The sequence below is a fragment of the Cebidichthys violaceus genome, unplaced genomic scaffold (genome assembly GCF_023349555.1).
Source record: "Cebidichthys violaceus isolate CVI_PGR_0920_01 unplaced genomic scaffold, fCebVio1.0.p SCAF_2, whole genome shotgun sequence".
NCBI classification, from domain to species: domain Eukaryota; kingdom Metazoa; phylum Chordata; class Actinopteri; order Perciformes; family Stichaeidae; genus Cebidichthys; species Cebidichthys violaceus.
Window position 1 is genome coordinate 1,828,083 of NW_027176372.1, and position 27,571 is coordinate 1,855,653.

Below are 27,571 nucleotides of genomic sequence, written 5' to 3' on the forward strand. Positions count from 1 at the left end.
ACAGCTGAGGCTAATGGTCAATGTCAGGTATTTGGACACATTTAAAAACGGCACTAGATGAAAAGTCGGAGAATCACCGAACAGAAGCTTTTGAATTTAAAATCAGCATAATGAGTAAGAGCAAGGGGCTGATGCAGAGAAGGGTTAAGGGTTAACATCTCTGCAGCGCAGCTGGGAGGCATCAGGTGGGCGCTGCTCTGCTGGGAATGGCTCACTCTTTTATTATGTTTAGCATTAATACACACAAAGGAGCGCCTGTGCGTTAGGCTTTAGTAGAGTTAGGAATCGCTGATACCGGGACTGAAGGGTTTACACCAGCATGTTCTGACCTGAGAGAAAACATTTGCTCTCTATGGTCTCTTTAGCTTTTTTCACAGAACCCCGAACGTCATCTAATAACCTACCGGCGTCCGGGTCCTTGGCGTACACGACGGCGACGGGAGTCCTGACGGTGGTGTTGTCGAACACGGTGACCTCATAGTGGCTGGAGGAGAAGTGCGGCGGGTTGTCGTTCACGTCCTGGATGGTCAGCCGGATGTCTGCCTGACACGACCGCCCGCCGCCGTCCGTCGCCTTCGCCGCCACGTTGTACTCGACCTCCCGCTCCCGGTCCAACACGGCCAGAGTGAACAGCTCACCTGGGGAGCGATGGAGACGACTCTGAAGTCATTATGCATATTAAAGTACGTTTGTCACCTGGTTTGTCATTTTTTCCTGGAACAGTAAACACCATATTAAATACATTTCATGCCCTTTTATTAGCAGCTTTACACGTAAAAGATTATGGTAACAGTATTATTTTTATTATTATTTTTGCCAAGATTATCATATGTGTTTAATTTATTGTTATTAATATAATTTTCATGATTTGTTATAAACATACATATTCATCTTATTATTTATTTTTCTTTTTTATTATTTATTTATTTCATTATTTTCAAAGAGTGTCTTTTGACGTCACGTTTAAATGTTTCTATGGAAAAGAACGGAGCACAACAATGTTTTGTTATGTTGGAAAATGATTCCTCACAATGAAACCATTTGAAAGAAAGAAAAACAAAAGTGAAAGAGAAAGACGTCGAGACAGAAGCAGAGTGTGATGGATGTCGCCGAGTCGCTCCTGAAAATGGGACAAAAAAAAAGAAACAACAAAGGAAAACAACCCAAACGCCTCAGAGGGAGCGCTCGTGTTTGGACCCCCAAACAGGCGTCTTCATACCTGTCCTGTGGTCCAGATGGAACTTGTCGGCGTTGGGGCCGTGGAGGGTGTAGGAGATCTGGCCATTAGCTCCCACGTCCGGGTCCGAGGCCCAAACCTTCAGCACAAAGGTGCTGGAGGGCGAGTTCTCCATCACCGCCTCCGTGTACACCAGCTGGAACAAGGAGGAGACCGAGAACACATCAGGCCTCCGTTCACACAGCACTGAGTGCCGCATGCAGACAATGATCCGGCTGCTGGGGCTCCAGTAATTAAGAGGAAGGTGGTGTGAAGCTACAGTTGGTAATCTTGAGTGAGCTGGATTTAAAACAAATATCCAACTGTCAGTACAAGCTCTATAAGCCTCTGTAGTTTCATGGTCAAGAAGATAAATAATGTAGCAAATATGTATTTGGTTTGGTTTGTTTTGCTGTCTAAAAAATATGCAAACTAACGTTCCGATACATTTTTTACTACGAAATCAGATGAAATTCAAAATATATCCATTAAAATCGGCCACATTGCTGCTGTACGTGAAGCTGCAGGCGAGGAGAACAACTTTAAATATTGTGTTTGCAATTTCTGCAGCGCACCTTACATTTTGAAATAAATTTCCATAATTTTCCACAACTTACCTACCACAAGTTATCCGTCTGTCAAATTAAAATGAACGTCGTAAAGATTAGATAAACACGTATCATTTTAAATATGAAGGAATAGGACTATTGGTACATTTATGTGTTATTGCATCAAACACTGATGGATTTGATGATTCAAATGTTGTTCGAGTTGAAAGTTTAAATAGGAGCTCCTCAACTGGGGTACGTTTTTCATCCTCTTCTCATCTTTTGACCCGATGTTTACTGTCAGAAATCAATACATTCATAATAATAAGATGCTTTTTGATAAAATAAAGCTCAGGGGGAAAAAAAAGAAAACTCTGTTTACACTTGACACGACCACAACAACGCCACACTTCTGATTTGTGAGTGCAGAGACGCTCCTCTCAGAATTGATATCGACATGTTTTTTTGGTTGCGCTGCAGAATGAAATATGAATGGAGAAGAGGGTCTGACTGCTGACTCTGCAGAGTTGGATGTACTCCATTCACTTCATTCACATTCACTACACAGTATGTGTGTGAGCACATGAGGGGTTTATAGTTCACATTACACCCAATAACAAATTGCTGCAGGACAGTAAAGTTTTTAACAGCACAGGTTGAACACTTTTCTTCACCAAAACACTCCAATGAAGCTAATAAAGATTCTTTATTGGAGAGGCTTTTGCGAGGCAGACGCGGTGCATTGTTACTCGTAAATGAAGGCTTCATTTCCCGACAAACATTATTAGTACAATAAAAGGAAAAGACCTTTTCGGTTAGCAGCTGAGCGGAGTATTGTACTAAATGAAGTAACTCACCTGTTCACACTGCGGACTGTTGTCGTTGATGTCCAGGACGTGGACGTCCACGGTCACCGGAGCCTCGGACTTCCCGTCGGTGGCCGTGACCTTGAGCGCGTATCTGTCTCTGGTCTCTCTGTCCAGAGCTTCCTTCACGATCAAACCCCACTTGCCCTCGTCCTCCTGGATGATGGCAAACTGGCCCAAAGGGTCCCCGTCTGCCCCGCGGGACGGAGAACTGAGATTACTCCACAGTTTATCTCGACATGTTCTTTAACTGAGACCAAATGACGCGTGAGCAGGGCCGCAGCCGCCATCGCAGACACAGAAGAAGTCACGTCTTCTGCATTTTTTATAGGAATCCATGGACAGATTTTAACAAACAAAGGCAACAACTAATGCTCATTTCCATTATAGACTAATCTGGCATCTGTTTTCTCAATAAATGAATACACTTTTGGTCAATAAAACATTAGAAAACAGTAAATAATGCCCATCAGGGTATCCTATAACATTAAAATGTCTGATACAGCTGCTCCTCAACATCTGGACTAAAAGAATTCAAAATTATTCAAATGTGAACTTTTGACACCAGATATTGTTATTGATGACCTGTTATAGAGATCCTAAATTATTGACAATCATCTTTTTTATGTTGTATCCAGAAGGAAGGCAGATTAAATTGCAAATTTCATGTCTACGATAAATCAACAATCAGTAACCGTCTGACGCTTTCATGTGTTTCCTTCCATTTACAGTTTATGTGAATTGACTTTGTTCCCTGTGTTGTAATGTTTGTTATTCACAGATATAAGTTATTTATATAATATTTGTATACTTTTACCTACAAGTGGTACTAGTATTGCTATTCGCTGAGTTTCTCATCGGTTGTGTTGAGTTTGTTTTTATGCTTTTGCTTATTATTATTATTATTATCGCGTCTCTTTGTTACCGTTCGACAAATAGTTTCTTAATTCACTGTTTTCTTGTTTAATACAAACAGCATATTTGATATTGAGTTCAGATGTTATGTTTTTGCTGATGAATAATTCACAAATGTCTGTGTTGCGGGTGAATTTCAATATTAGGCTGACTCACCTGCGTACTTTGTATTTGATTGTTTTCTTCTCTTTCTTACAAACTTTTATCCTCTGAGATGAAAACTGTTCTTTCTCTCCGTCTCGACAGCTGATACCGGCCGGTATTAGTTTGACCATCAGTCGGTGCGCTGCAGCAGAGTGCCTCGCAGTCAGTCAGCCACCTGTGTGACAGGAGCCGCTACGGAAACCGTTTGAATTCTTTAAAGCCGTCAAAAGTTGGCAAAGTGGTCTGAGCGGCTGAACGGAGACGTTTGGTTTTTCTTAAAATACAAAATACATGAACAACCTGCCATCAACCATCAATACATGGAGGCACAATATATTCAGATCCCAATTAAATCAAAAACTTTTTACTGTTTTCTATTACTGAGGACTGAAGCTGTGGATACTACTATTTTATGTTGATATGTTCATATAAATATTATATAGTAATTCCCCAATAATCTTACATTTTACATCATTTTACATCATTTGTATCACCAAAATGACAACTGGTAAAAGGAAAATTTTACTTTTACTAAAAATTTCAAGAAAATAATTTCACAATAAGGTAATTATTCCCTTAAATATAAAAGTAAATGTAGCATTTCATATATACTTATCAGCAATAATTAATGTATGTTTCTATTCAACTAAACTGCATTTCTCAATATAGCTTTGTGAATTGAAACAAAACAAAAACGCACCAAACTGTACATGGTTATGTTTAGTAAAAACATTATAGTCTGGCTTAAAATAAGTTTGTCAAGTTATTGAAGTTATGATGTAAAAATGAAATATGTCACAGTTGACTTTTGGATTTGGAACAGCGGCCTCCTGGGTGAAAGTCTTGTGTTGACCCACTCGTCCGTCACTTTAAACAAAATACATTTCCCTCAAAAACGTAATTGATAATGCAGTTTTATTATATAGGAAAGTACTTTCTAGGAAACCAGGCTGACTTTTTGGTGACTATTTGAAAAAAGGTGGGTTGCGACCTCAGTATTCCCTTTATTATTCCAGGCTCTGTGCTGATGGAAAACTACTAAAAATGTAAATTTAGTTTTTTGTTGTGTGAAGCAGCTCAGTCGTAGACAGACACTGGATTAGTGAAACCGACGGTGGGCAACTTTAATATCAAACATTTGGTTTTGTTTGTGGTCATTGATGACTAGCCAGTGTCAACGTCAGACGAACCATTTATAAATAATCCAAATGCAAATGTTCCTCTGGTGCACTTTGGAAAAATGATTTTGTTATGACAGCAGAGCTCCTTAAGAACGGTCCGGCTCTAACAGTCGGGAGGAGAAAGGAATAGATTAGCATTGTTCTGTGGCTTTGATTTTCTCGTTAGCTGCAGGGCATCTCGTTGGTGATCCTGTCACGTCGGCTTTCCAACCTTCTCCTCTTTGTGATTAATCTGTGGCTGAATAATGTACTATTATGACTCAGTCGTGGGCGATTTACAGAGATTTCATTTCACCTCACTGCCCTGATGAATCCCACAGTGGAGCAAACACACACACGCACACACTGACAGAGAAAGACACACAAATACATGATGCATAAAATGAGTGAATGTAAACTCATCGACTGTAAACACACTCACATTCACACACTCAAGACGTACGCACCTGTGATGTAACACGTCACGAGGCGGTTCTCCAGCGACACGTCGGCGTCCGTGGTCATCATGGAGACGACCACTTCCCCGGGGCTGCTGTTCTCCACCACGGAGCCGCGGTACACGTCGTCGGAGAACTTCGGCGGGTTGTCGTTCTCGTCCGTCACCGTCACCTCCACCGCGACGCTGGAGGACAGCTTGACGTCGCCGCCGTGGTCCGTGGCGACCACGTTGAACCGGTAGAACCTGGTGGCCTCGCAGTCCGTCTCCCGCACGGCGGTGATCCAGCCGCTGTCTCCGTCGATGGAGAACACCTCGGTGGCATCCGCCACGGCGTCATCGGGTAGAGGCTCCAAGCTGTAGGTCACACGACCGTTGGTGTCTGTGTCCGGGTCGTTGGCGGTCACCTGTGGGTCAAAATAAGCATTTCGTCAATATTTTCTTTATTAAAGCATTTTTAAGAAATATGTGAATGTTTTAGGAAATAAGCCTGTTTGCTGTCTTACTGGGAGTTAGAGGAGAAGATTACTTTCATCTCTGTGCATTAAGTAGAGGTACTAGTCCAGGGTATTTTAAGCCTAGCTTAGCAATTGTCTAAATTAGACTAAAACTAAAACTAGACAAATCCTGCATTTATGCAATATCAGCAGAGCATGAATTGGAAGTTTCATGCATTATTCTAAGATGGATACCACAATATCAATGTATAGCTGCGACTGAATGAGTGTTAATTACATAACTTTATTTGGATGCTACTTCTAGCAATGGTGGCTTTGCAGCAAATTTGACACTAGTTCATTGACACCTTTTATTCACCAAGTGGAAGAAATTCCAGATATCTGAGACTTGGAAGTACAACGAAAAAGGCTGAAATGCTGCTTTATGGTCTGTTTGACTCTAAATGGAGCATAATGTACTAAATGAACATCATGCTGTATTGAAGAAGACTGTAAACTAGAGATTGAGACCATAAACTCATGTTTACAATGTTTACTGAGGGAATAAATCAAGAGAGAAGTAGAGTCATTTCAGACTAGACTTCTATACAACCAGAGGAGTCACCCCCTGGTGGACACTAGAGAGAATGCAGCTTTAAGGCTCTTCAGTATTGGCTTCACTGTTCAGAACCTGAGGTTGCGTAAATCCTTATAGCTCGTATGTGTCCAGGACACAATTAGCTAATAGTGTTAGACTGCTTTTCAATCAGGATGAGAAACAGATCTTTAATACATTTTATATGAACCAAAACAAACACACGTTAAACCCGTCCTGTCCACAGTGAGTATCAGCTAGTTCCAATAATAAATACTCAAAGCTCTCTCACCTGAATAACAGTGGTTCCAGCAGGCATGTTCTCAGCCAGGAAGGCCCTATACGGGTTTGCCTCAAACACCGGCTGGTTATCGTTCACATCTTGGACCTGAATGCTGACCGACACCAAGGATGCAACATCGGTCCCGTTGTGGCTCCCCTGAGCGATCACATCTATCTGATACCATTTCGTCTTTTCGTGATCGATGGTCTTCTGCAACAGCAAAGTTCCGCTTTCTTTGTCCAAACTGAACACTTTGTCTTTGTTGCTTTCCACAGTGTTCCCGTTCACCAGGCTGTAAATGAGGGGCATGTCGGAGTCCGCCCTCACCGAGCCTACCTCTGTCCCTATGGGGATGTCCTCTGCAGCCGAGAAGGTGTAGAGCGGCTCCGAGAACTTCGGAAGAGGAACCTCAGGAGGAACCACTTTGAGCTGAACGGGGACTGTGGAGTTATAGAACGGAACGCTGCCATCACGTGCTTTGACTTTGAAGTTGAAGATCTTGTTCTCCATGCCAACAAGACTCTCTTTGACACTCACGACTCCGGTGAAAGGGTTGATCTCGATGATGTCTTCGGTCACCTCTTCGGCTTCATCCACTGTGTAAGTGACGTCTGCATTTTTGCCATCATCTGCATCATAAGCCATGATCTGGATCACGGGGGAGCCTTTATTTACAGTTGACTGAATAGAAACCTGGTACTCTGACGCTTTGAACTGAGGAACGTTGTCGTTCTCGTCCGTGAGAATAATCTTGACCGTGCAAAAGGCCACTTTTCCGCCGCCATCTTTAGCCATCACTTTGATGGCTATGACTCTCTGGGCCGGGTTCTCTCTGTCCAACGGTTGTGTCGTAACAATCTGCCCATCAATGTCGATGGCAAACTTCTCATCAGCGAGTTTGTTTATGATGGTGTAGTCAACACTGCCATACGGCCCGTCGTCGGGGTCAATGGCCGCTAACCGGATCACCCGAGTTCCTGCCTCTGCATTTTCAGCCAGCTCGGCTTCGTAGATGCTCTGCTTGAAATGCGGACTATGCCTGTTGCTGTTTATCATGTCAATATTCACTGGTGCCGTTTTCTGAAACACTCCGTCTGACACAGCCACCGTCAGGTTGTAGTAAGGATCCAGATTCCTTTTACAGACATTAGAAAAGGAGATGATTCCTGAAGATTCATTGATGTTGAAGTAGCGGCCTTCATTCCCTGAGAGGATTTTGTACTTGAGGTTATCCAGGTCCCCGGAGTCCGGATCTGAAGCTTGGATTTTGATGACGATGTGGCCACACCTTGCCATTTCATCCAGAGAGGCGTCATATTGGGAGCTCACGAAGTCTGGTGGGTTGTCGTTGACGTCGGTGACATTTATGAAGACGTGGGCTTCACTACTAAGAGGAACGCTGCCATTGTCAGTGGCTTTGATTTTCAAATGAAAGTGTTTTGTGTTTTCATGGTCCAGCACCTGTTTTGTGACAATCAACCCGCTATGAGGGTCAATCTCAAAGAAATCCGTCTCGTTACTCTCCGTTTTCACCATCTGGAAGGTTAGATCTTTATTTCTGCCAGAGTCCCTATCAGAGGCAGAAAGTTGTATCACAGAGGTGTGGATTGGGAGATCCTCCTCAAAGGTCACAGTGTACGTTAGCTTTGAGAAAACTGGCGCGTTATCGTTCACATCTTCTACTTCTACTTCAACGGAGGCCTCAGAGAAAGCTCCGGTCACAGAGTCAGTAGCGCGAACCGTCAACACGTGCATGGTTTGGCTCTCGTAGTCGAGAGGGTCGCTGACGGTCAACACACCAGTTTTGAAATCAATGTGAAAGTGTTGTGAGGCGTTTTCCTCTTCAAGGTTGTAGATGAGCCGATAGCCCTCTGGATTCCTGGCCTGGACGTGTAAGATTGTGGTGAATGGGGGGACGTTTTCAGGGACTTTCAGCGGATACAGAAGCGTCTGGAAAACAGGGTTGGTTTGATTCCTCACCTGAATGCTGAGCTGTGCCATTGTGCTGTGACTGGGCTCGCCGTCATCTGTGGCAAAGACTGTCAACACATACTTATTAAGAGCTTCAAAGTCAAGAGGCCTTTGGAGGGACACGTCACCTACGTCAGGATCTATCCTGAAGAGGTCGTAGTCCTCCTCCAGTGAGTACATGATGGACCCATTCTCTCCCAGATCTCCGTCGATGGCAGTTACTTGATATAAGACATCTCCTGGGTCAGTGGTTTCAGAAATCATCATTGAAAAAGGCAAGTTTAGAAACTGTGGAGCGTTGTCATTGGTGTCATCTATAAAAACCTTGACCTGGGTGGTTGCTGTCCTAGGCGGTTTTCTCATGTCTTCGATCTTCACCACTACATCATAAACATCCTGTTCCTCCCGGTCAAAGGGGATACCAGTTGTTTCAAGAACGCCGGATGTCTGGCAGATTACAAACTTCCCCACTGGGTTGACTATAGAATATAGAAGAGGCTCATTTAAAAAACAACCCCTGGCCTTGATCGCCGCCAAAGTTTTGACTGTCTTTAGGTTTTCTGAAACGCTTGCTGAATACACTTTCTGCTCAAATCCAAGATCGCTCGCTGTGAGGTTTGTTACGTTTACTTTGACGATAGCTGAGTCTTTGTAGAGCCCGTCAGAGACTTTGACAACCAGCTGGTAAAAATGCCTGAATTCGGACACATTGCTCACGGTGATGACTCCAGTATTGGGGTGAATTGAAAAGGCATTGTGAAGATTCCCCTCGGCGATGCTGTACGCGACCGCCGAGTCGGCGTCATGGGCCATGACGCGCACCACCTCTGTATCTCTGACAGCCGGGAAGATGATGGATGGCTCGTACTCAGGGGTGGTGAATTGTGGCGGGCAGTCATTCAGGTCCAGGACGCGAATGGTGACCTTGGCGGGCTCCGTTGCATACAGTGATGGCTCCCCCGAGTCCTTCACCTGCACGGTGAAGTGATACTCGGCCTTGGCTTCAAAGTCAATGGGTGAGATTAAAGAGATAGTGCCCATACTTGAATCTATCTTGAAGATGTCCAGGGCCTCCGGTTCGAGGATCTGATACACCAGCAGAGAGTTTGAATCTTTGTCTGCATCTGAGGCCTGGATGACCAGAGGGGTGTTTCGTTCTCCCATCACCATGCTGTTCATGGGAGCTGACTCGCTGACTTGCCCCAGGTACAACCGCTGCCGAAAAACAGGAGCATTGTCATTCTCGTCAATCACGTAGATGTAAACGACGGTCTTGGACGAGGCTCCAGCCGTGGTGGAAACTGTAACTTTGAGCTTGTAGGAGGTACACTTCTCAAAATCAAGGGGCTTTTGGGTTGAAATCAACCCGGTGTACGGGTTTATGTGAAATGTTCCATTAGAGTTGCCACTTTCGATCTCATAATGCACAGCAGCGGGGCTGGAGGCTGAGATAGTGACCACCGGAGTTCCAAAGGTGCTCAATTCACTGATCTCTGTTAGGTATTCATCCAAGGAGAAGGCGGGCGGGGTTTGGTCGGAGATGCGAATGTGGACGTGGACGGAGCAGAGGTCACTGCGCTGAGGGAAGCCCTGATCTGTGGCCTTCACCGTCAAGTGGAACCGGTCTTGAGGCTGAAGGTCCAAAGGCTTTACCACACTGATGGAGCCCAGCTCTGGATCAATGGAGAAGATGTTGTCGATATTCCCTGCAGGGAGAAATGATGTGTTACACAAATGAGCTACTCCAAAACGCATAATAATCAATCTTATCATTTTTATCTTGTTACAATATGTTTTAGGTCTATAACTGAAATGTTGCTGCTTTTATGAAGTGTGTGAGTACTTAACTTGATTTCATCTCCTACGTATCTGTCTTACAGGTTTGCATTAACAATATGTTATTATTACAAAACATTTTACAGGTCATCTATCTATTGTTCCGCCTTAAAATGTTATTTTCTAAAAAGGAAAAGCTCGATATTTTGGGGATGTGTTTTTTTTTTTCTTTCTTGATTCTGCTGCAGTGGGGCGTATTCTTTTTTTGTTTAAAAGTACCTTTTTATATTAACAAGAGAAACTGCTGTGGAGTCAGTCACATTAATGGATGTTCTCTGCTGTATAAAATACAATGCGCATGCATAACTTGTTCCACCGCAGCAGTTGGAGTCATTAACCAACTGCTTTGATCACATATGATCTGCAATATACCAGAGAGACCAGGAGGTTTAAATTCTAATCCCAAACAGAAAATCATAGCCGACAAGGCAACTGAGAAAAACTTTTCCTCCCTCAGGCATCATCACTGTGCCCTTGAACTCTCTAAGCTAAGGAGTCGACATCGAAGGCTGCGGTTGCGCGGGGCAGCTCCTGGCGGTCTATATTAGAAAATGGCGGCAGCTCCCAGGTGTGATTATGTGCAACTGAATGAATGTAAAGCAGCGTGTGGCTGGAAAAGCAGCAAACTTAAATAAAAGATTTTGAGAAACAGCTCACCAGAGTTCAGAGAATAGCTGATGTCGGCATTGCTGCCCATGTCCTTGTCCAGGGCCTTGACCCGGACGACCTCGGAGCCTGTAGGGGCCAAGCTGGAGACGCTGGCCTCGTAGCGCGGGCTGAGGAACGCCGGCGAGTGGTCGTTACAGTCCTCCACCTGAACCACCACCTTCACAAAGTTCCTCTTCACCGGGATCTCCTGGTCACGCACCTGAAGAGGAGCAAAGAAATGTTAAAAGTGTTTGTGTCGTCGGTGGCGGTCTGAGACTTCTGAGACTGTTATAGAAAAATCTTTAAATATATACAATAATGAGTACTGCACCAGTTTTGCTTATTGAGACATGCAAATAAAATGCAATGTATGCATATGTGTGCAATGTTTTTCATCTTCCAGTTAAGATCTATATTATTTTAACCTTATTTGTTCATATCTCCTCAGTGTCACCATCCAATTAAAATCATGTTCCCCCAGAATTTTTCAGGTAAACTGACTATAAATGTTTCTTTATAGGCTGTAAAATGATCCTATTAATTGTTATTTAAAAACAATTGAAACAGCTTAAAATGCCTGGTGCCAAAGAGGTAGCGGAGCCGTTTATCATGCATGAATTGAAACAACCCTTCGTTCATACCCTGATTGTTCTGCTCTATATATCATCAATCAACAATACAGATATCCTCACGAGATTCTACTGTGTTCTACTGAGATAACGGTGTCATTACCATAACGATGAGCGTATGAACGGAGATCGCCTCGTAGTCGAGCTCCTCCGTCATCACCAGGACTCCACTCTTTGGGTCCAGATGGAAGAACTTGGTGCTGTCTGGATGCAGGCTGCTGTGGATGGAGTACACCAGCTTACTGTTGATGTCGGCGTCCTGCGCGCTGATCTGCAGGATGTCCTTCCACGGGGAGGTGTCCTCAGGAACCCTCACCTCAAAACACACAGGAGAGAGGAGGAGGAGATGGGTGAGGTTGTTCAAGGTAATGAGAAAGAAAAACACAGGGCTGGATACAAAAAAAAAATATTGGAAACTGAACACCTGGACTTTTACAACACACTTTTGATTCATAAAGGCGGTCCGACGAACAACAGAAAGCATTTTGAGATAAGAAGATGCTCTGTTAGAGCAACAATCTCAGAGACTGGACCAGATTACTGTGATTAGGAAAACAACAGCAGCTACTGTCTGTTGGATGTCCTGATAATTACAGTGAAGCATTCCTGCAGAGGCTGATAATAATTCTCTCATGTGTTCAAATTTAAATTTAAAGTTTTACCTCTAACTTTAGATTACTTTGCTAAAAGCTTCCTGGTTACAACGATGTCAAAATCAATAAAGCACTGCCTACGGTACGTTGAAACCCTTAGCTCCCAATTGCTGCAATTTACATAATAAAACACGCTCTGAACACACATTTTTAGATTCAGTGAGACACATTAGTCTCTTGTGTCTTTCTTTTTTCAGCTTCCAATAGGGAACATGGCAGAAAAAGTTAGAGAACTTCTGGTATGCTTTTTGATGGAAAGATAGAAAGTTTTGTTGTATAAAACCCTTTGGGGAAAAAAATGTAAGGACTGGTTTGGATTATTTTCAGATAGTCATTGGTATGTCAGAGGTGCAACCAGGTGTGAAAAGTACCGTTTGTTCTCTATAATTACAAGAATGGATGTCCTTAAAGGGATAGTACCAGACATCATTGATAAAAACAGTAATTTTACCTTGCAGAACACAGGGCATGCTGGTCTCCCGCTCCCTCCATCAGATAGTTTGTTTGTGTCAACTAACCCTTTAAAACACCAGAGACACTTAATAACACAAACTCACTAACTGATGGAGGCAGAGCAGCAACTCCTGTGTTCTGAGAGGTACAATTACTGGTTTTGTCAAAGGAGTGTGGTGCCTCTGAAAAGAGTATAGATAACAGCTTCAGTTCCCCGTCAGAAAGGGCCGTCTGACAGCAAAGTAAAGAGGTGAAAACATTTTAAATATAGCCAACACTTGAAGTGTTTCTACAAATCTACTGCAGTAATATGGAAACGTACCTCATACCTCACATCAAAACATCTAAACTATCCCTTTAAGGACTTTTATTCTTGTGATTATAGAGTAGCACTGCTTTTCGCACCTGGTTGCATCTCCGACACACCCAAAATGATCTGTAAAGAATGCCCTTTAGGGTATTATTGCTTGTAATAAGTCTCCTGTGAGCTCTGATAATCAAATGGAAATATACTGGATCCACTCTCACCTGGTACAGCGGCTTCAGGAAGACTGGCCGATGCTCATTCATGTCCAGCACACGGATGTAGGCCTGCAGTTTGGAGATGGGACACACAGGGGTTTGAGAAAATGGATGCTCGGCAGGAACAACATTACAATCAAGGAAAGCAGCGGCTCACAGGATAAAAACACACCCGACCCGCTGCTGCCTGCAGGGTTTAAGATTAGATTCTAAACCAGAGATGTTCAAATGAGGACACCAATAAAGTTTTTTGTTCAGTGGATTGAACTTAAAAAGTAACATGGCTCGTTGAGAGGACTGAGTTGAGGTTATTTCTATCATCAAACCAACATGATGAGGTGTTTTCTCCCTTCTAAAAAAGCTGATCATTGTCTTGTATCCGTGAATTACTTTTCTAGAGATTCAAAAACGTAGAGAAGACTCAGTCGTTGCAAATTAGTTTGGTGTGAACACAACAACGTAGATATCTTGATCCGAAAAAGGGAAATTAAGACCATTCTTCCCTTCCTTCCTTCTTAAGTCCTTACTCTTCTACTCTTTACAAATATGAGGCATGTTTTTACAAAAGTCTTCTGTTTTGTTTCTCACCTGTGTGGTGGCGCTGTGGTGGCCGTCGGTGACCCGCACCGTCACGTTGTAGTTGGAGCGCCGAGCCGCATCGAGCCGGCGGGCGATGGTGATGGTTCCTGTGTTTCTCTGGATGTCAAAGTCCTTTTCTTCATCGCCACCTGAGAGAGAGACACACAGACAGAGGTCCATCAGTTAGTGGGTGTCCAGCTGTCACATGCAATATCTTAGACGGTGTGTCAGACTCTGCAGGTCTGATTCTGACTGGTGGCAGGAATGATGCATCTCGGCTTCGTCCTCGGGGGGGGAGATCTCATCCCGGCTTGATTGTGTAAACTTTTGTAAACACAAGTTTTCTGATAAACTTATTGAATTAAAATAGAACAAAATCGATTTTTCTTTCCTTTATAAGGATCCATCCATCACAGCAGGACATGTTGATGGCCTCTTATTTACAGGCGATGAGACAGTACTGTCTGTCTCATCGCCTGTCTTACCACTCGTCTGTCTGATTTGAAAAGATAATTTTTAGTTTTTGTTTGCACTTGACTGTTTCTCCTTCCTGTCCTGCTGTCGGAGCGACAGACGCAGATTGTCTCATCTAGACTTTACGATGACTTGTGGAGTTGGTGAACACCAATATTTTGATGAGATGGTCCTCAAAGCGCCAATAAAAGAGGACAAGAAGACTATAAGTCTGGACGTTTGAGACGGATACTGATGTACAGTTTAAATGGTTTTAAAACATCAACATAGTTGATAAGGATCCTTTACAAATCTAGTGTGTAGGATCTGGTGGCATCTAGTGGTGATGTTACAGATTGCAACCAACTGAAACTTGTCTCGTGTGCCGACGTTAAGAACTACGGTGGCCGACGAGGAAAAGGCAAAAGTCTCTCTCTAAAGTCAGTGTTTAGTTTGTCCGTTCTGGGCTACTGTAGCATCATGGCGGTGCGACACGGCGGACTTCGTTTAGAGGATAAGTAGGTATTGAGGAGTCATTCTAAGCTAAAGAAATCTTCACGATTCTTAGTTTCAGGTGATCTGAGCCACGTATGGGGATACATCCTTTGTCCTTGTTGCTGCCAATTAAACAGTGTTGAAATGGGAGAAAGTATGTTTTTACATCAGGGTGCTCATAATTCTGTTTATTTTCACTTTTCACCGATTGCATGCGTGATTGTTTTTCTTCTCTCTTTCACCGAAAGCTCAGTTTTTAAATCTGCAGTGACTCACTCCACCCGTGTGTTTCTCTTTTCACTCCTTTGCGTCCTCTTTCCCTTTCCTTACCTTCTCTCTTTTTTCCCTCCCTCTTCCCTCCTTCCTTTTCTTTATCCTGCACCCTCTTCCTTCTCTCTCTCTCTCAGCAGGTTGCGTGTATGTATGCGTGTATGTAGGTTGCGTGTATGTATGTAAGAAAGGTAAACCTCCAGATGGTGTTTATGTCCATGATGTACACCTTGTGAAGGACTAAGCACACACCCAGAGACGCTTTTATACCTCTACATATGTTTATATTTATGTTTCTATTATGTGACGGTTGAGGCTGCACTCCAATCATTTTTGCATTCATCTGAAGAGAGAATAAAGCACTGATAAATATCTTTAATTCTCGACCTTTTCCCCTTCTTCCCTTTCCTGACATCATACTCAAACAAACACACACTCTGCACACGCTCTGTTTGTTCTTGATCGATAGAAATAGACCTCTAGATGACCCAATTATCTGTCAGTTACGCCGTAATGACTGAGCTGAAACACTGCAGACTAAAGCAGTAGCATCGACAGGTGATTTAGATTTCAAAATCCCCTGGACAGACTTCCTGTAACACACACACACATACACACACACACACACACACACACACACACACACACACACACACACACACACACACACACACACACACACACACACACACACACACACACACACACACACACACACACACACACACACACACACACACACACACACCAGCAGCCTCCAAGGCTTTTGTGAAAAAAAGAAAAGGGTGAATGGGACGCAGCAATGCTCATCGCCGGCTGTCGTCTCAGCGCAAAGACAGGAAGAGGCTGTGAGCACAATTTCTCACTTTACTGATCATTTCCAGGACGGTACGATATCCCTGCCATGGTTGGAGGTTCCATTCCCTCTGGGGCAAGTCATGCAAAAAATATATTTTACTCATGGTGTGCAACTATGTGGCTGAATTCATCACATCGGTGGGCCTCTTGCAGATCCGCAGGGCAGGAGGTCACATGGAGTCGGTTTCATTCTTTTCTCATTTATTTCCTCATTTCCAGCCAATGCTGGGGGGGGGCATTTTTTTTAGCATAAGCCCACTGTACACTTCCTGCTGAGCACCACACCGACAGACAGACACAGGTAGAAAGTGAAGGAAGTGGAACATCTTGCAGCTAAAGAGCCAGATATTATTTCTCAGGGGTTGACGGAGAGCAAAACAGAACTAAAAGGAGAGCGAATGTTGGACGCAAAGCGAAATTTAGAGGTGAAGCAACTGCGTACAGAGTCCATAAGAGACGGGAAGGAAAAGAAAGAACCAATCAGATCATTTCAGTCAGACGCTGAGCTCAACATGTCCGTTGCTCAACATCATAATACGTCCGTACATTTGGACGATTGGCTTTTTGGGGCGATTAAACACAGACTCTCCAGAGAAAAGTGTCTGAAAGAAAAAACAACTGGCCAGACCGCCACTTCATTTTCTGTTTGATTTCAGCAGTCTTTAAATGTTAAATCCTAATGATTTAGGTGACCCTCTTACCTTTCATCAAGCATCAAGTTCCCTACAAATACCCCAAACCACAATTTTAACGCCTCATAGATATTAGAAGAGAGCTGCTACACCAACTAGCCGGCGCAAAAGTTCTTTATCATCTATTCAAAAGGTTGATCGGCAATATAATTACAAGAAGACGAAGTCGTGGCTGTAGTAAGCGTGACGGGAGTAAAGGGGGAAGTCAGGTGACGTAGAATAAAGAGCGGCAAAATCCACCTGGAGCAGGAGTCCGGTCCAACGCTTGGGTCAAACAAACGCAGGACTTTCACCAAGGAGACAGCTGTTCGTGTCCTGTGTTCTTTAACCCAAACAATTGATCTTCTGCTAAACCTAACCAACTAGTAGGACGTTGAGTTCTAACTGCCACGATGTGGTATGCGCAGTTCGGCCGGTCTGAAGCATTAGAAAAGTACTGACACCCACTCTTCACACCCAGTCGATCTGCTGATAACATTCTAAATAGGTGCTCCTAGAGGAAGAAAGAGCATGTTGTAGTTTTTATCTGTCACTTTTGCATTGCAGGGTTTAACGAGCACTGCATCGCTTTACTGCTCGTTTTGAAGGGATTTTGCCACGTTTCTTTAGAAAGCTCATGCTGGGACATGTTTAATCATACCGGGCTTTACAAATAAACTTGACTGAGTTATTCTAAATCCCTTTAGAGTATGAGTATATGATTGAATACAATGCATTCTGAACAAGCTATGCTTCCGGGTTGAAATGTCTTGATCCTCAAATGGCCAAATTTTTGCAGACAATATTGCCAACACTCCCTTCAGGGCAAGTTGGAATGATCATGACACAGATGCCCTTTCCTGCCGCAACTTCCTCCAGTAATTGCTCCGAGGCACAAGGAGGTTTGAATTCGTCAGCTTGTCTCGTGTCCGCCTCGGGGGCGTCCTCCAGGTACCTGACCCGCCTCAACAGCTGCGTGTTGTCCTCACCTTGTACACCGAGAATCAGGTCAACTCTCCTGCAGAGAGGACATCATTTCCTCTGATTAGATCAGCAGTTGCATTCTTCAGATCGCTGCTCAGAGGTTGAAGACAAAAGGTGAGGGTCGGGATCCATTGATTCTCTCTCTCGCTCTCTCTCTCTCTCTCTCTCCTCCAGCTGTGCAGAACAGTTGCACTAACTTCAACCAAATTGCAGCAAATTACAAGTGTTTTCCAAACGATTACTTTGAATTGCAATCCAATCCTTTAATGAAAGGAACAGATTCTCCCCTTTTGTGTTTCCACTTGGCTCTAAATGCAGCGCGTTGGTTTTGTGCAGATTCACAGGAGGCCTTTCTGTAGTTATTTCTGACAGCGAGGGAAGTCTTTGTTTGTCTCGGCGAGTTATCTCGCGGCCAGAGAGGAGGCGTGATGGGCATCTGGGTTCAGCGCTACTCGACTTGCAGAGCAGACCAGGGTGGATTAGAAGCTGAATAGAATCCAATTGAGATACAGTGAGCCGGTCTCCAGTCTCATCATGTAGTCATGAAAAATGGAAATGAAAACAAAGGGTGAAGTCTAAAACTAAAAATACAAAGAGGAGAGGTTGATCTGACGGTTGACATGAGAATTCTTTATACCTAAGGCAAATATACTGCAAAGGTGGAAGCGATTCTGAATGAAAGAGAAAAACTGAGAATATGAATTACTTTTTCATCCTCCAGGGTGGTGGCAACTTCAGAAAATTGTTGCCCTGGTGGACACCAAGCCTACAGGAAGAGCGCCAGGCTTTGAAGCAAATTGTACTTAATGACCAAACGGAAATGTCTTTATGGTTTATTTTTCGGTTTGCTGAAGAAAAAATGAATAAAGAATTCCTGATAATGACTGGTATAGGGAGTAATTTAAACATGTTTCCTCCATCAACATCTCAAACATGCAGAGTCTCCAAGAATCTCTATTTTTCTAATAAATTTACGACTTCAATCTCAGAAATTCAGAGATTTTCCTCTGAATATTATCTCGGTCTCACAGCACCGTATTTTATTTCATTTGTTTAACTACGATGGCCCTTATACGTCGTCGTAGATTCATTAGAGATGTGTGAATGAGGCGGAGGAATATTGGACAGTTCAGGGAAAAAATGGATGTGGACAGATGAAAGAGATTATAGATGCATGAAGGTTCTGCCAACTATGTCGATCATGCTTTAATAACTTTGAAAACTGCATTATTAAACTATAGTTCGTGCTGCCAGACTCCTCAGGTCGATCAGGACTCCTCTGCTTCGTGACATAACTTAACTCACGCGTGACAGAAGACGTAGCATCCGGCGTCAGCAGCTATGAGACGGCTGAATGTCCCCACGGGGGATGCAGAGGGTGTCTGTTGCTGTGCCGTCGGGGGTTCTGGCACAGATGGAGCTTGGCACAGCAAACTGAACAGGAGGAACCTCGGCCTTTCTCTGCACACCGCCTGGCAGGAAGCGGCCTGGCAGACCCTGATGGTGCTTTTTTTTTTTTTTTTCTGGGAGGCTCAAAGGGAACGAGACACCGGCACGTCCGGAGTCACAGGGGGATGATTTCCACTTCGACTGAAAATATCGTCACGCTTTTAAAATTTTCATAAAGCCCTCCGTGACGGTCCTTCTCATAGTGATCCGAGTCTGAGAGAAGCCAGAGGAGGAGGAGGAGGAGGAGGAGGTGGAGGAGGAGGAATGGCCAGCTTGTTCCTCCTGTGGTGATCTGGAAGGTGATGAGAGGAGGAACGCCGCTGATTTATCCTCGTAGAGAGAAAACGTCCCGCTGGTACAGAGACCTTTTTTTCCTCTCCTCCTCCTCCTTTTTTTCCTCTCTATTCAGCCATCGCTCCAGGAACTCATGAGCTTCTGTGGTGGCAAGGTTGTGTTATTTATCCATATTTTGTTTGCATATATTCATCTTCCATCCATCCATCTATCCTCCAAATATCTATCTAAAATATCTGGTGGTTTATCAGTTTAAATCGTTCTCCTCTCACGCGCCACAAAGAAGCCTGCATGGCCGCTAAAGAATAACCAGGCGGCAACCTCCGGTTCTGAAGAGTGAATCCGATGCGGAAGTGTCTTAAAACTTGCATTCTCTCTACTGACCAGCAGGGGGGGACTCCTCCGGTTGCAAAAATAAGTCAGATTGCATGGAAGTCTATGAGAAAAGTGGCGTACGGCCGTACTCCCCCCGCATTCCAAATATGGTAACTTCCGTTCATCGGTTGCAAAAAAGCCACAAACGTCACGATGACTACGTCCACTTCTTATATAGGGTCTATGGTTTAACCATCACAACGCTATGAATTGTGGGTAATTACCTCTGGCAAGGTCTGCAGAAATGCGGACTTAAGAAAAGTTTGCATTTTGTTTCCTGCTGTTTCTTTTCAAATTGAGGAATCTCGTGGAAATACAAAAATAATCGTGTTTTTTTTAGTCAGCCTTTGTCTTTTTACTCATTTGGGTGACGCTTGTTTTTCATCAGAGCTTGAAGTTTGTTCTGTTGGAAGCAAACATCTTTGTGCGTGTGTGTGTGTGTGTGTGTGTGTGTGTGTGTGTGTGTGTGTGTGTGTATGTGTGTGTTCACTTCCCCCTCACCTATGATATCGAACCATCTCTGCCGGTGCGTCTCCGTCACGATGATGCCCACCATGTTGGTGACGGGGTCTGTTTCCATCACGGCAAAGGTGAAGGGGGGCTCGTCGAACGTGATTGGCTCGGCAGAGGGCGGCGGGGGGGCGATCCACTCGATGTCGAGTCTCGCCGTGGACGAGCGCGATGGGCTGCCCTGGTCTGTAGCTTTAATCTGGGAATGAACATGGAAATCAACATTGAAATGAGGGTTTGACTAAAAAATAGAGAAACTGTAAAACGATACTGGAGACCTTAGAGGCAAACAGCAGAAAGATTGCTGTTGTTGATTTGAATTAATTTAATGTCTGCATGATGTCATCAAAAACTACAGCAACATTGTAGCATTTGATTTCTTCATTATTTTCAGACTTTTTTTTTTTTTACTATATATTCTTTTACAGATTTTAACAAAAATGAAAGGTGTTTCAAAAGAAGTTAATTTAATCTACATTTCATTGTGTTTTCTGCTGCTGGTTCCGTTAACAGAATAACGACTAGAAAACACAACACAGAGTCCTTCAGTGGAAATACAAACACACCGGAATGATATTTGTAAAACAAAGTTTCCTCCCAGATTTATGCATTTATGACTTTTTAAATCCCCAATCTGTCAATTACAGTGAAGAGTGGTGGTGAACTGTGGCTTTCAACCCTTTGTTAAAATAGTATATATGTGCTATATTTGTATTTCTGTCAACAAATATGAAAAAAGACCCAAACCATCAATTAACAAATATTGTGTGTATCAAAGCCTCTGAGCCATAGAGCTCCATTATAACTCATCAGTGAGTCTCACTGATGTTCTTTCATCACCATGAACACACACACACTTTAGTTTATTCTGACTCAGTCACACACACACACACACACACACACACACACACACACACACACACACACACACACACACTGTCCTGCTGCCACAAAGACTCACTAGAGCACCAGTAGTCCCCAACAAACACACGTGTTGTGTGAACAAACGCACGCCTCGTGTGAAGGTGTTCAACGTCAAGAGAAACAAACTCCTAACGACTGTTCTGTATGTCAACGCAGGAAGAACAAAGAGCTTTTCTGCTGACGATGAACCTCTCTGGCTTCTACAAAGCATGAGTGATGACAGGGACAGACCTCCGGTTTGGTTTCAGAGCTCGTGTTTGAACACGGCTAATTTAGCCTCTTTAGCAGAGCTGGTGGGCTCGGCCAAGACTCTAGAGTCCTCACACCTCAACTCTTTAGAGGAAGTATTCAAGCCTGTTGTAACACAAAACTCATCGTCAACTTTCAAATCAAAGTTCTGGACACCGACCGTGAGAATACTGTAGTTTCCGGGCCAGAAGTCTCCGTGCGACGTCACCACGCCCGTCTCCGGGTCGATCTGGAATCCCTCGTCCCGGTCGTCCGTGAGCTTGTAGGTGACCGCGGCGTTCGAGCCCTTGTCGTCGTCTCGGGCGACCATCCTGCACACTTCCCGTTGGCCCGCCGGCCGGCGCTGCTCGGGCAGCTTGACGTGGAAGAGCTTGTCGGTGAACGTGGGCCGGTTGTCGTTGGCGTCCAGGACTCGGATCACGACGGTGGCGGTGGAGCGCAGAGACGGAGATCCGTTATCAGAGACGATCACCTGAGAATTAAAAAGAGGATTAACAGCATCATGATTTTATCATTTTACAGCTTGATGAAACTCTGTGTTAAAAAACATCTCTTTTTTCAGGCATTTATAGACAATAATGAAAGTAATCTTCTCTAGCAGCTCTATGGGGAAGCTCCCCCCCCCCCCCCACCCTTGCTCTCACCTAATTTCAGAACCACATGCCGTCCTTCCTTCATCAATAACTCTGTTAATTGCAGTGAAAAAAGATAGTAAATTATGTTGAGACCGCGAATTAGGGTTTTTTGGTTTTGGTTTTGAGGTTTCTCCATTTGAGAAAGTGTTGCACACGCTCCTTGTAGCTGCAGTGCATTGTGGTCTATCTTCTGCTCCTGTGAACTCAGAATTTGCTCTCTGTGTGTCCTCTGCTGCTATAGATTTGTTTCCCTGTATGACTGCTTGAAATCAGAGCAAACGGCTGCTTTAAAAAGACATCTTCAGTCTTCGACTCTGAAGCCAAATCCTAATCTCATCCTGCTATTAGACCCAATTAATCCAGACTGGACGTCACCTTTTTTTTAATAAAGGCGGTGTGTGTTTTTATGAGCCTTTAGAACTTATTATACTTCCATAGATTTATTGACTACAGAACACCAGGATTTGTTTTTGTCTCAGCATCGACCCCGAAGGGAAGGGAACATGTTCACAAGAGACTCACCTCAACGCTGTGTTCGGGTTTACTCTCCCGGTCCAACGCTTTGAGAGTGCTGATAACACCTACACACACACACACACACACACACACACACACACACACACACACAAGAGAAAAATCAATATCATTAGTGTGTGTGAGAGTCTCAGTGCTGCGAAGTGAGAGTTCTAATTACACCTAAACAAACAGAAGGTTAGCAGTGTTAGTGTTTCTGTTGTTGTAGGTGCGTCTCACAGTGAGCAAACACATGTTGGTTTATGGATGTTGTTTCTGCTGCTGTTGTTGCTGCTGATAAAGCTGTGTGTGTGTCGTTGTGCGTGTCTAACTGAGAGTTATATTAAAGTGTGTGTGTGTGTGTGTACAGTGCGAGTGTGTGTATGTTTCCCATTGTTTTGCTGCCAAACACTAAAAACTTGATGAAATAATTTCATCCAGATTCTGAATCAAGATATTTTTACACAAATTGTCGTCATGATTTTTTTTTTTTCCCATTCAGAGGGACATCATCATCAATAAAACAGGCGAACAAACAAATATTAATAATTACGATATATTAAAGAGATATAATAATGACCGTAATAAAAGCACATTTGTTCTTAAAAAAACAAACAACAACAAAAAAGAATGAACTTAAAAATCAAATTGAAGATTATTTAAAATCATTATGAATTAATACAGAACAATACTGGCATTGTAAGTTAAATCAAATGTTCTCAATTATTTTTCAGCTAAAATTACAACAAAGAGAATAAATTGTATTGTAGACCGTTTTTTACACTTCTAAAGTCTTAGTTTAGGAAAGAACAACACAGTTAGACATGTATTATATATGTATGTTATATATGTATATTCTAAGAGTTACAGATCTGTTGGATTAGAATGTACCCATGAAGTATTATCATGTTATTATTACTTAAGCAGCACCAGACTGACGGTTTGGTGAATCAGTGTTTATGAAGCGCAGACGTCGGTTTGCTTCTGATATACGTTCTGAAGTATGTGGCTCAGCAGGTTATTCAGACACAGCTGTTGGTTTGTGCGTCTGCAGCTGTTTGTTCTCTTCACTTCAGACCTGCAGTAGAAACCTGACAGTTACACATCAGCATGTGTCCTACTCTTGCTTTGCATAATGCGTTAAAAACGTATTAGAGGTATTTTCACTCAAATACATTTTGTGAAATGTTAGAATATGTTTGAATTTTAGTAGTTGTTATATTACTGAAATCTGTGTTTGGTCTTTGATAAAAGACCAGAAAAGGGGATTATCTTAATAGTACTGTATCGATACCGAATGTGTTATTTTTAAGTTATTATAATTGATCATGTTTTAATTAAGATAATGCTAGTTTGAAGCCCCCACTTTGATGTATGTTTGCTGCATCTTATCTCTTATTTTCTGCAGCTGTGAGTCAAATTTACCAGTCGGGCTTTTGACCTCATCTCATCTCAATAAACGAAGTGAAGTGTTTTAGGGCAGAGGGGGGGAGAGGGAGAGAGAGAGAGAGAGAGAGAGAGAGAGAGAGAGAGAGAGAGAGAGAGAGAGAGAGAGAGAGAGAGAGAGAGAGAGAGAGAGAGAGAGAGTGTGTGTGTGTGTGTGTGTGTGTGTGTGTGTGTGTGTGTGTGTGTGTGTGTGTGTCCTCTTTCACACCAAAGCAAGGCTCGAGGAAAAGCTTCCTGTTTGTTGTTGGTGTGAAATGATTAAGAGAATCTGATGCTCCTCAGCTTATTAAAAGGATCAACTTCAGGTTTTATAGTGACACTAGAATCACACATGAAATCCACTTTAATCAATCATGAAGATGATTGAAATAAAAACATAAACTAGTTTAAGAAAATGTATTTCAAACATATTTTTTTCAGAGGTGAAATGAGGTTGGAGCGTCTTCTTTTATTTAAGCATTTTGAATTTTCTGCACGTTTACTGTTCATTTTAGTGATTATTCTCATTTTGCATGTTCAAAATAAATGTATCTATCTTATCTTAAAGACAAAAATAAAGTTGGTGATTTAACTTTTCATAAGGAGACAAAATAGAGCACATCTTTAAAAGTTTGGTACAAAAAAAAAAAAAATATAAATGGCATAAGGTGAGATTATCGGCACAGACAGCTAGGAAGGTTTATATATCTTTAAAAATAACCATAACGATCATACTGAGGTGGATAACGTCACAAAGGCATTCATGGTGCATCAGGAGTAGTCGTGTTAAAACTGACATCCAGCTCGTCTTCTTTCTTCGCCCTGCACACCCGGCCACACACCGTCTAATCGGCAGTTTTGGAACGCTACACAACGATCTGGGTGAGATGGTTTTATTGGGCCTGGATTTACAGTGAGGGGAGGGGGGGGGGGGGGGCACTATCTGTTGACAGAAACAGGGACATCAAAATGTCAGAGCAGAGTACATGTCTTACTGTTTCAGCAGCCCGACTTCTGTTGGGCTGGAGGCCAGGTTTGTTCACATGGGAAAATGGGCAGAACTCCTAGTAGAATGCACATTCTTTACTGATTAATTACACAGATCACCTCTGTGAGGTGTCAAGCTTTTCAAACGTTCCCACCCACAAACATCTGGCTTCAGCCTGCAGGTTGCAATCTGCATTCTATAAAGTTAACTGATTTTCACCCATGTGATGCTATGTGACTGATTGAAGTGAATATATAATAACATTTTTGGACAATTATTATAATTTATCAATGTCCAAAAGAATGATTATACTCTTTTCAAAGCTGCATGTGCGTCCTAATTTTGGTGTCAATAAGGTAAAAGAGACAAAAGGAGATTGACCACACTCTGGTTTTAAATCTGTATTTATTGTTTTGTTTTGTTTGTTTTATTTGATCTTTTTTTTATTAATGTATGTACGTTTTCTTATTTATGTCTGTGTTTTTATTGAATCCGTTGATAAATCGCTTGTTGTTTGTTTTAACCGTGCTCCAGTCTTGGTTAGGACCGAGTGAAGGAGGCAGACAGGAGGAGGAGGAGGTGTGGGAGCTTCTCTTTTTGGGGGGGGGGCAGTGAAAGCCCCCGCTGAGGGTCGCCGGGACTTTTTTTTTTTTTTTTTACGAGCGCAAACGAGCCCTGCAGGGAGGACGTGGTCGGGACAGGTGGGGCACGTTAGAAAGAGTGTTTTTGTCATTAGTGCAGACCTCGCTGTCAAACCCACCTGAAGACAAACAGTGTTGTCTGGCATGTCAAGGCCCACATTGTTTGTTTCCGTGTCTTTTCCCTCTCCTTCGACAGTTGGCTTTTCTACAGCTGCTACTTCACATCCTTCTATTTATTTTTTTAATGTGGCCTTTATTTAACTTCCTGTTAAAACCGTGTTTTCAAGCGAGACGTCTTAAACGATGAGGCACAGAGTCAAACATTCACTGGGGCTGGTTTGGACGGGGGATTTTCTTTCTTTCTTGAATAACAATCGTATGCAAATGTGAAAAAAAACAAAAGAGCAACAAACAGCCCAAATCATCACTAATTGCAAGAACGAGCCGTTTTTTAAACAAATCCACCGAGCCGGCCCCCCGAGGGCCTCGAGGTGCCCCTCGTTATGGGATCATTATCGGGTCATTATTGATCACTATCTGATTCGATCTGAGATACAATCGTCTGCCTGACTTACTAGCAATGCTATCTGATCACTGCGACCATTCTGAATGGAGCTCACACACAAAACGCAACATTTAACAGCCGTGACAGACGGACACAAACAAAGTGGAACAAATAATTCGGCAAAGACATTTGGGTTTGAGCTGAAAAGCACCGTTAGCTCAGTTGTCGACATGTTGAGAGCCGTTTAGAGGCAATCGAAATGCTCCCAATCTCGGATCTCGCACTACTAATACTAGTTTTTGGACAACAATGGAGCTCTGTGGCACAGAGGATGACATTATCAGGCTTTGATACACAGACTATACAATATAATCATATAATCTAAAATATTGCCAGACAGTTCCTTTAAAGATTTTAACTCAGTTTGTGGCTTTTGAACAGAAAGTTAAGCAGAATGCAACACAATACAGAAGTTCAAGGATGAGAGGCTCTGCAATAATTTGAGGAATTTGCTGTTGCAAAATGCTAATGAATTGGGCACATTCCTGCCTCGACTGGCCTTGCTAACAGCACATAATGAGCCCCACAGTGAACTTACATAACCGAGACGCCGATTTTCAGTCATTTTCGGTAATTTGGCACACCCTTGCTCCCTGCGCCGACCTGTTGTCGAAGCCATACAACAACTTGTTTGAAGCAGCAACAGCTCAATAAAATCTGATTTTAATTTGTGTTTTTTTTCTGTTGCTCAGCACACATCCTACGCTGCTGAAACTTATTAATCAACTAATTGACAATCAGACACACAAGGCTGCAGCTTGAAGTAAATGCACGCTTCAGGAGGGTAAAAGCTTAGTCAGAAACCTGCGTACAGTCATGAGTCACTTCATCCTGTCGAGGCATGAGAGCCTTCAACAATACCAGTCACCTGCATTAGTAATAGTGGGTTCATTTGTGAAAATAAGACAAGGTGGGTCATGTTGTGAAGAGGAGGTTTCTACAGAACTTTTAGGTGATTCAAGGTAACGCAATCTCCCTCATTTACACGATCCATGAACGCTGACATCCAACTTGTATTCTTTAGTTTTCTGAGGATTTTTAAGGAGAGTTACTTAAGTTGGAGCGTTCCTTCTTTAAAGTTAAAGGTCAGATTATCTGTGTGAATGTCAAAGTATTTAAACTACATGGCCTAAAATATGTGGGCAGTATACCTATATGTGACTGCTGAACATCAAACTCCAAAACCAAAGGCATTATTGTTCCGCTATAGCAGCGTTTACTCTTTTAGTTTCAGACTTTCCATCAGATTTTGTTCCCATTCAGTCCCATTCCAACACTGACGCTGGGTGTTTGTTCCAGTTCATCCCAAAGGTGTTGGATTGGTTTGAGGTTAGGGCCAGTAAAGCAGGACAGTCAAGTT

The 27,571-nt window shown here is 43.0% G+C and overlaps 1 protein-coding gene across 1 annotated transcript in view; it reads right to left on the reverse strand.

Moving 5' to 3' along the window:
- Positions 1–27,571, reverse strand: part of fat2 (FAT atypical cadherin 2) — a 90,468-nt gene that overhangs the window by 42,705 nt on the left and 20,192 nt on the right. The window contains exons 5-16 of the mRNA XM_068714073.1: positions 22,602–22,660; positions 21,605–21,916; positions 20,263–20,470; positions 13,922–14,061; positions 13,340–13,402; positions 11,809–12,021; positions 11,086–11,296; positions 6,631–10,298; positions 5,317–5,713; positions 2,622–2,821; positions 1,220–1,373; positions 405–638 (exon numbers count right to left, since the gene is read on the reverse strand). Of these exons, the coding sequence (XP_068570174.1) occupies positions 405–638; positions 1,220–1,373; positions 2,622–2,821; positions 5,317–5,713; positions 6,631–10,298; positions 11,086–11,296; positions 11,809–12,021; positions 13,340–13,402; positions 13,922–14,061; positions 20,263–20,470; positions 21,605–21,916; positions 22,602–22,660 (5,859 nt within the window). The remainder of the gene's footprint in view (positions 1–404; positions 639–1,219; positions 1,374–2,621; positions 2,822–5,316; positions 5,714–6,630; positions 10,299–11,085; positions 11,297–11,808; positions 12,022–13,339; positions 13,403–13,921; positions 14,062–20,262; positions 20,471–21,604; positions 21,917–22,601; positions 22,661–27,571) is intronic.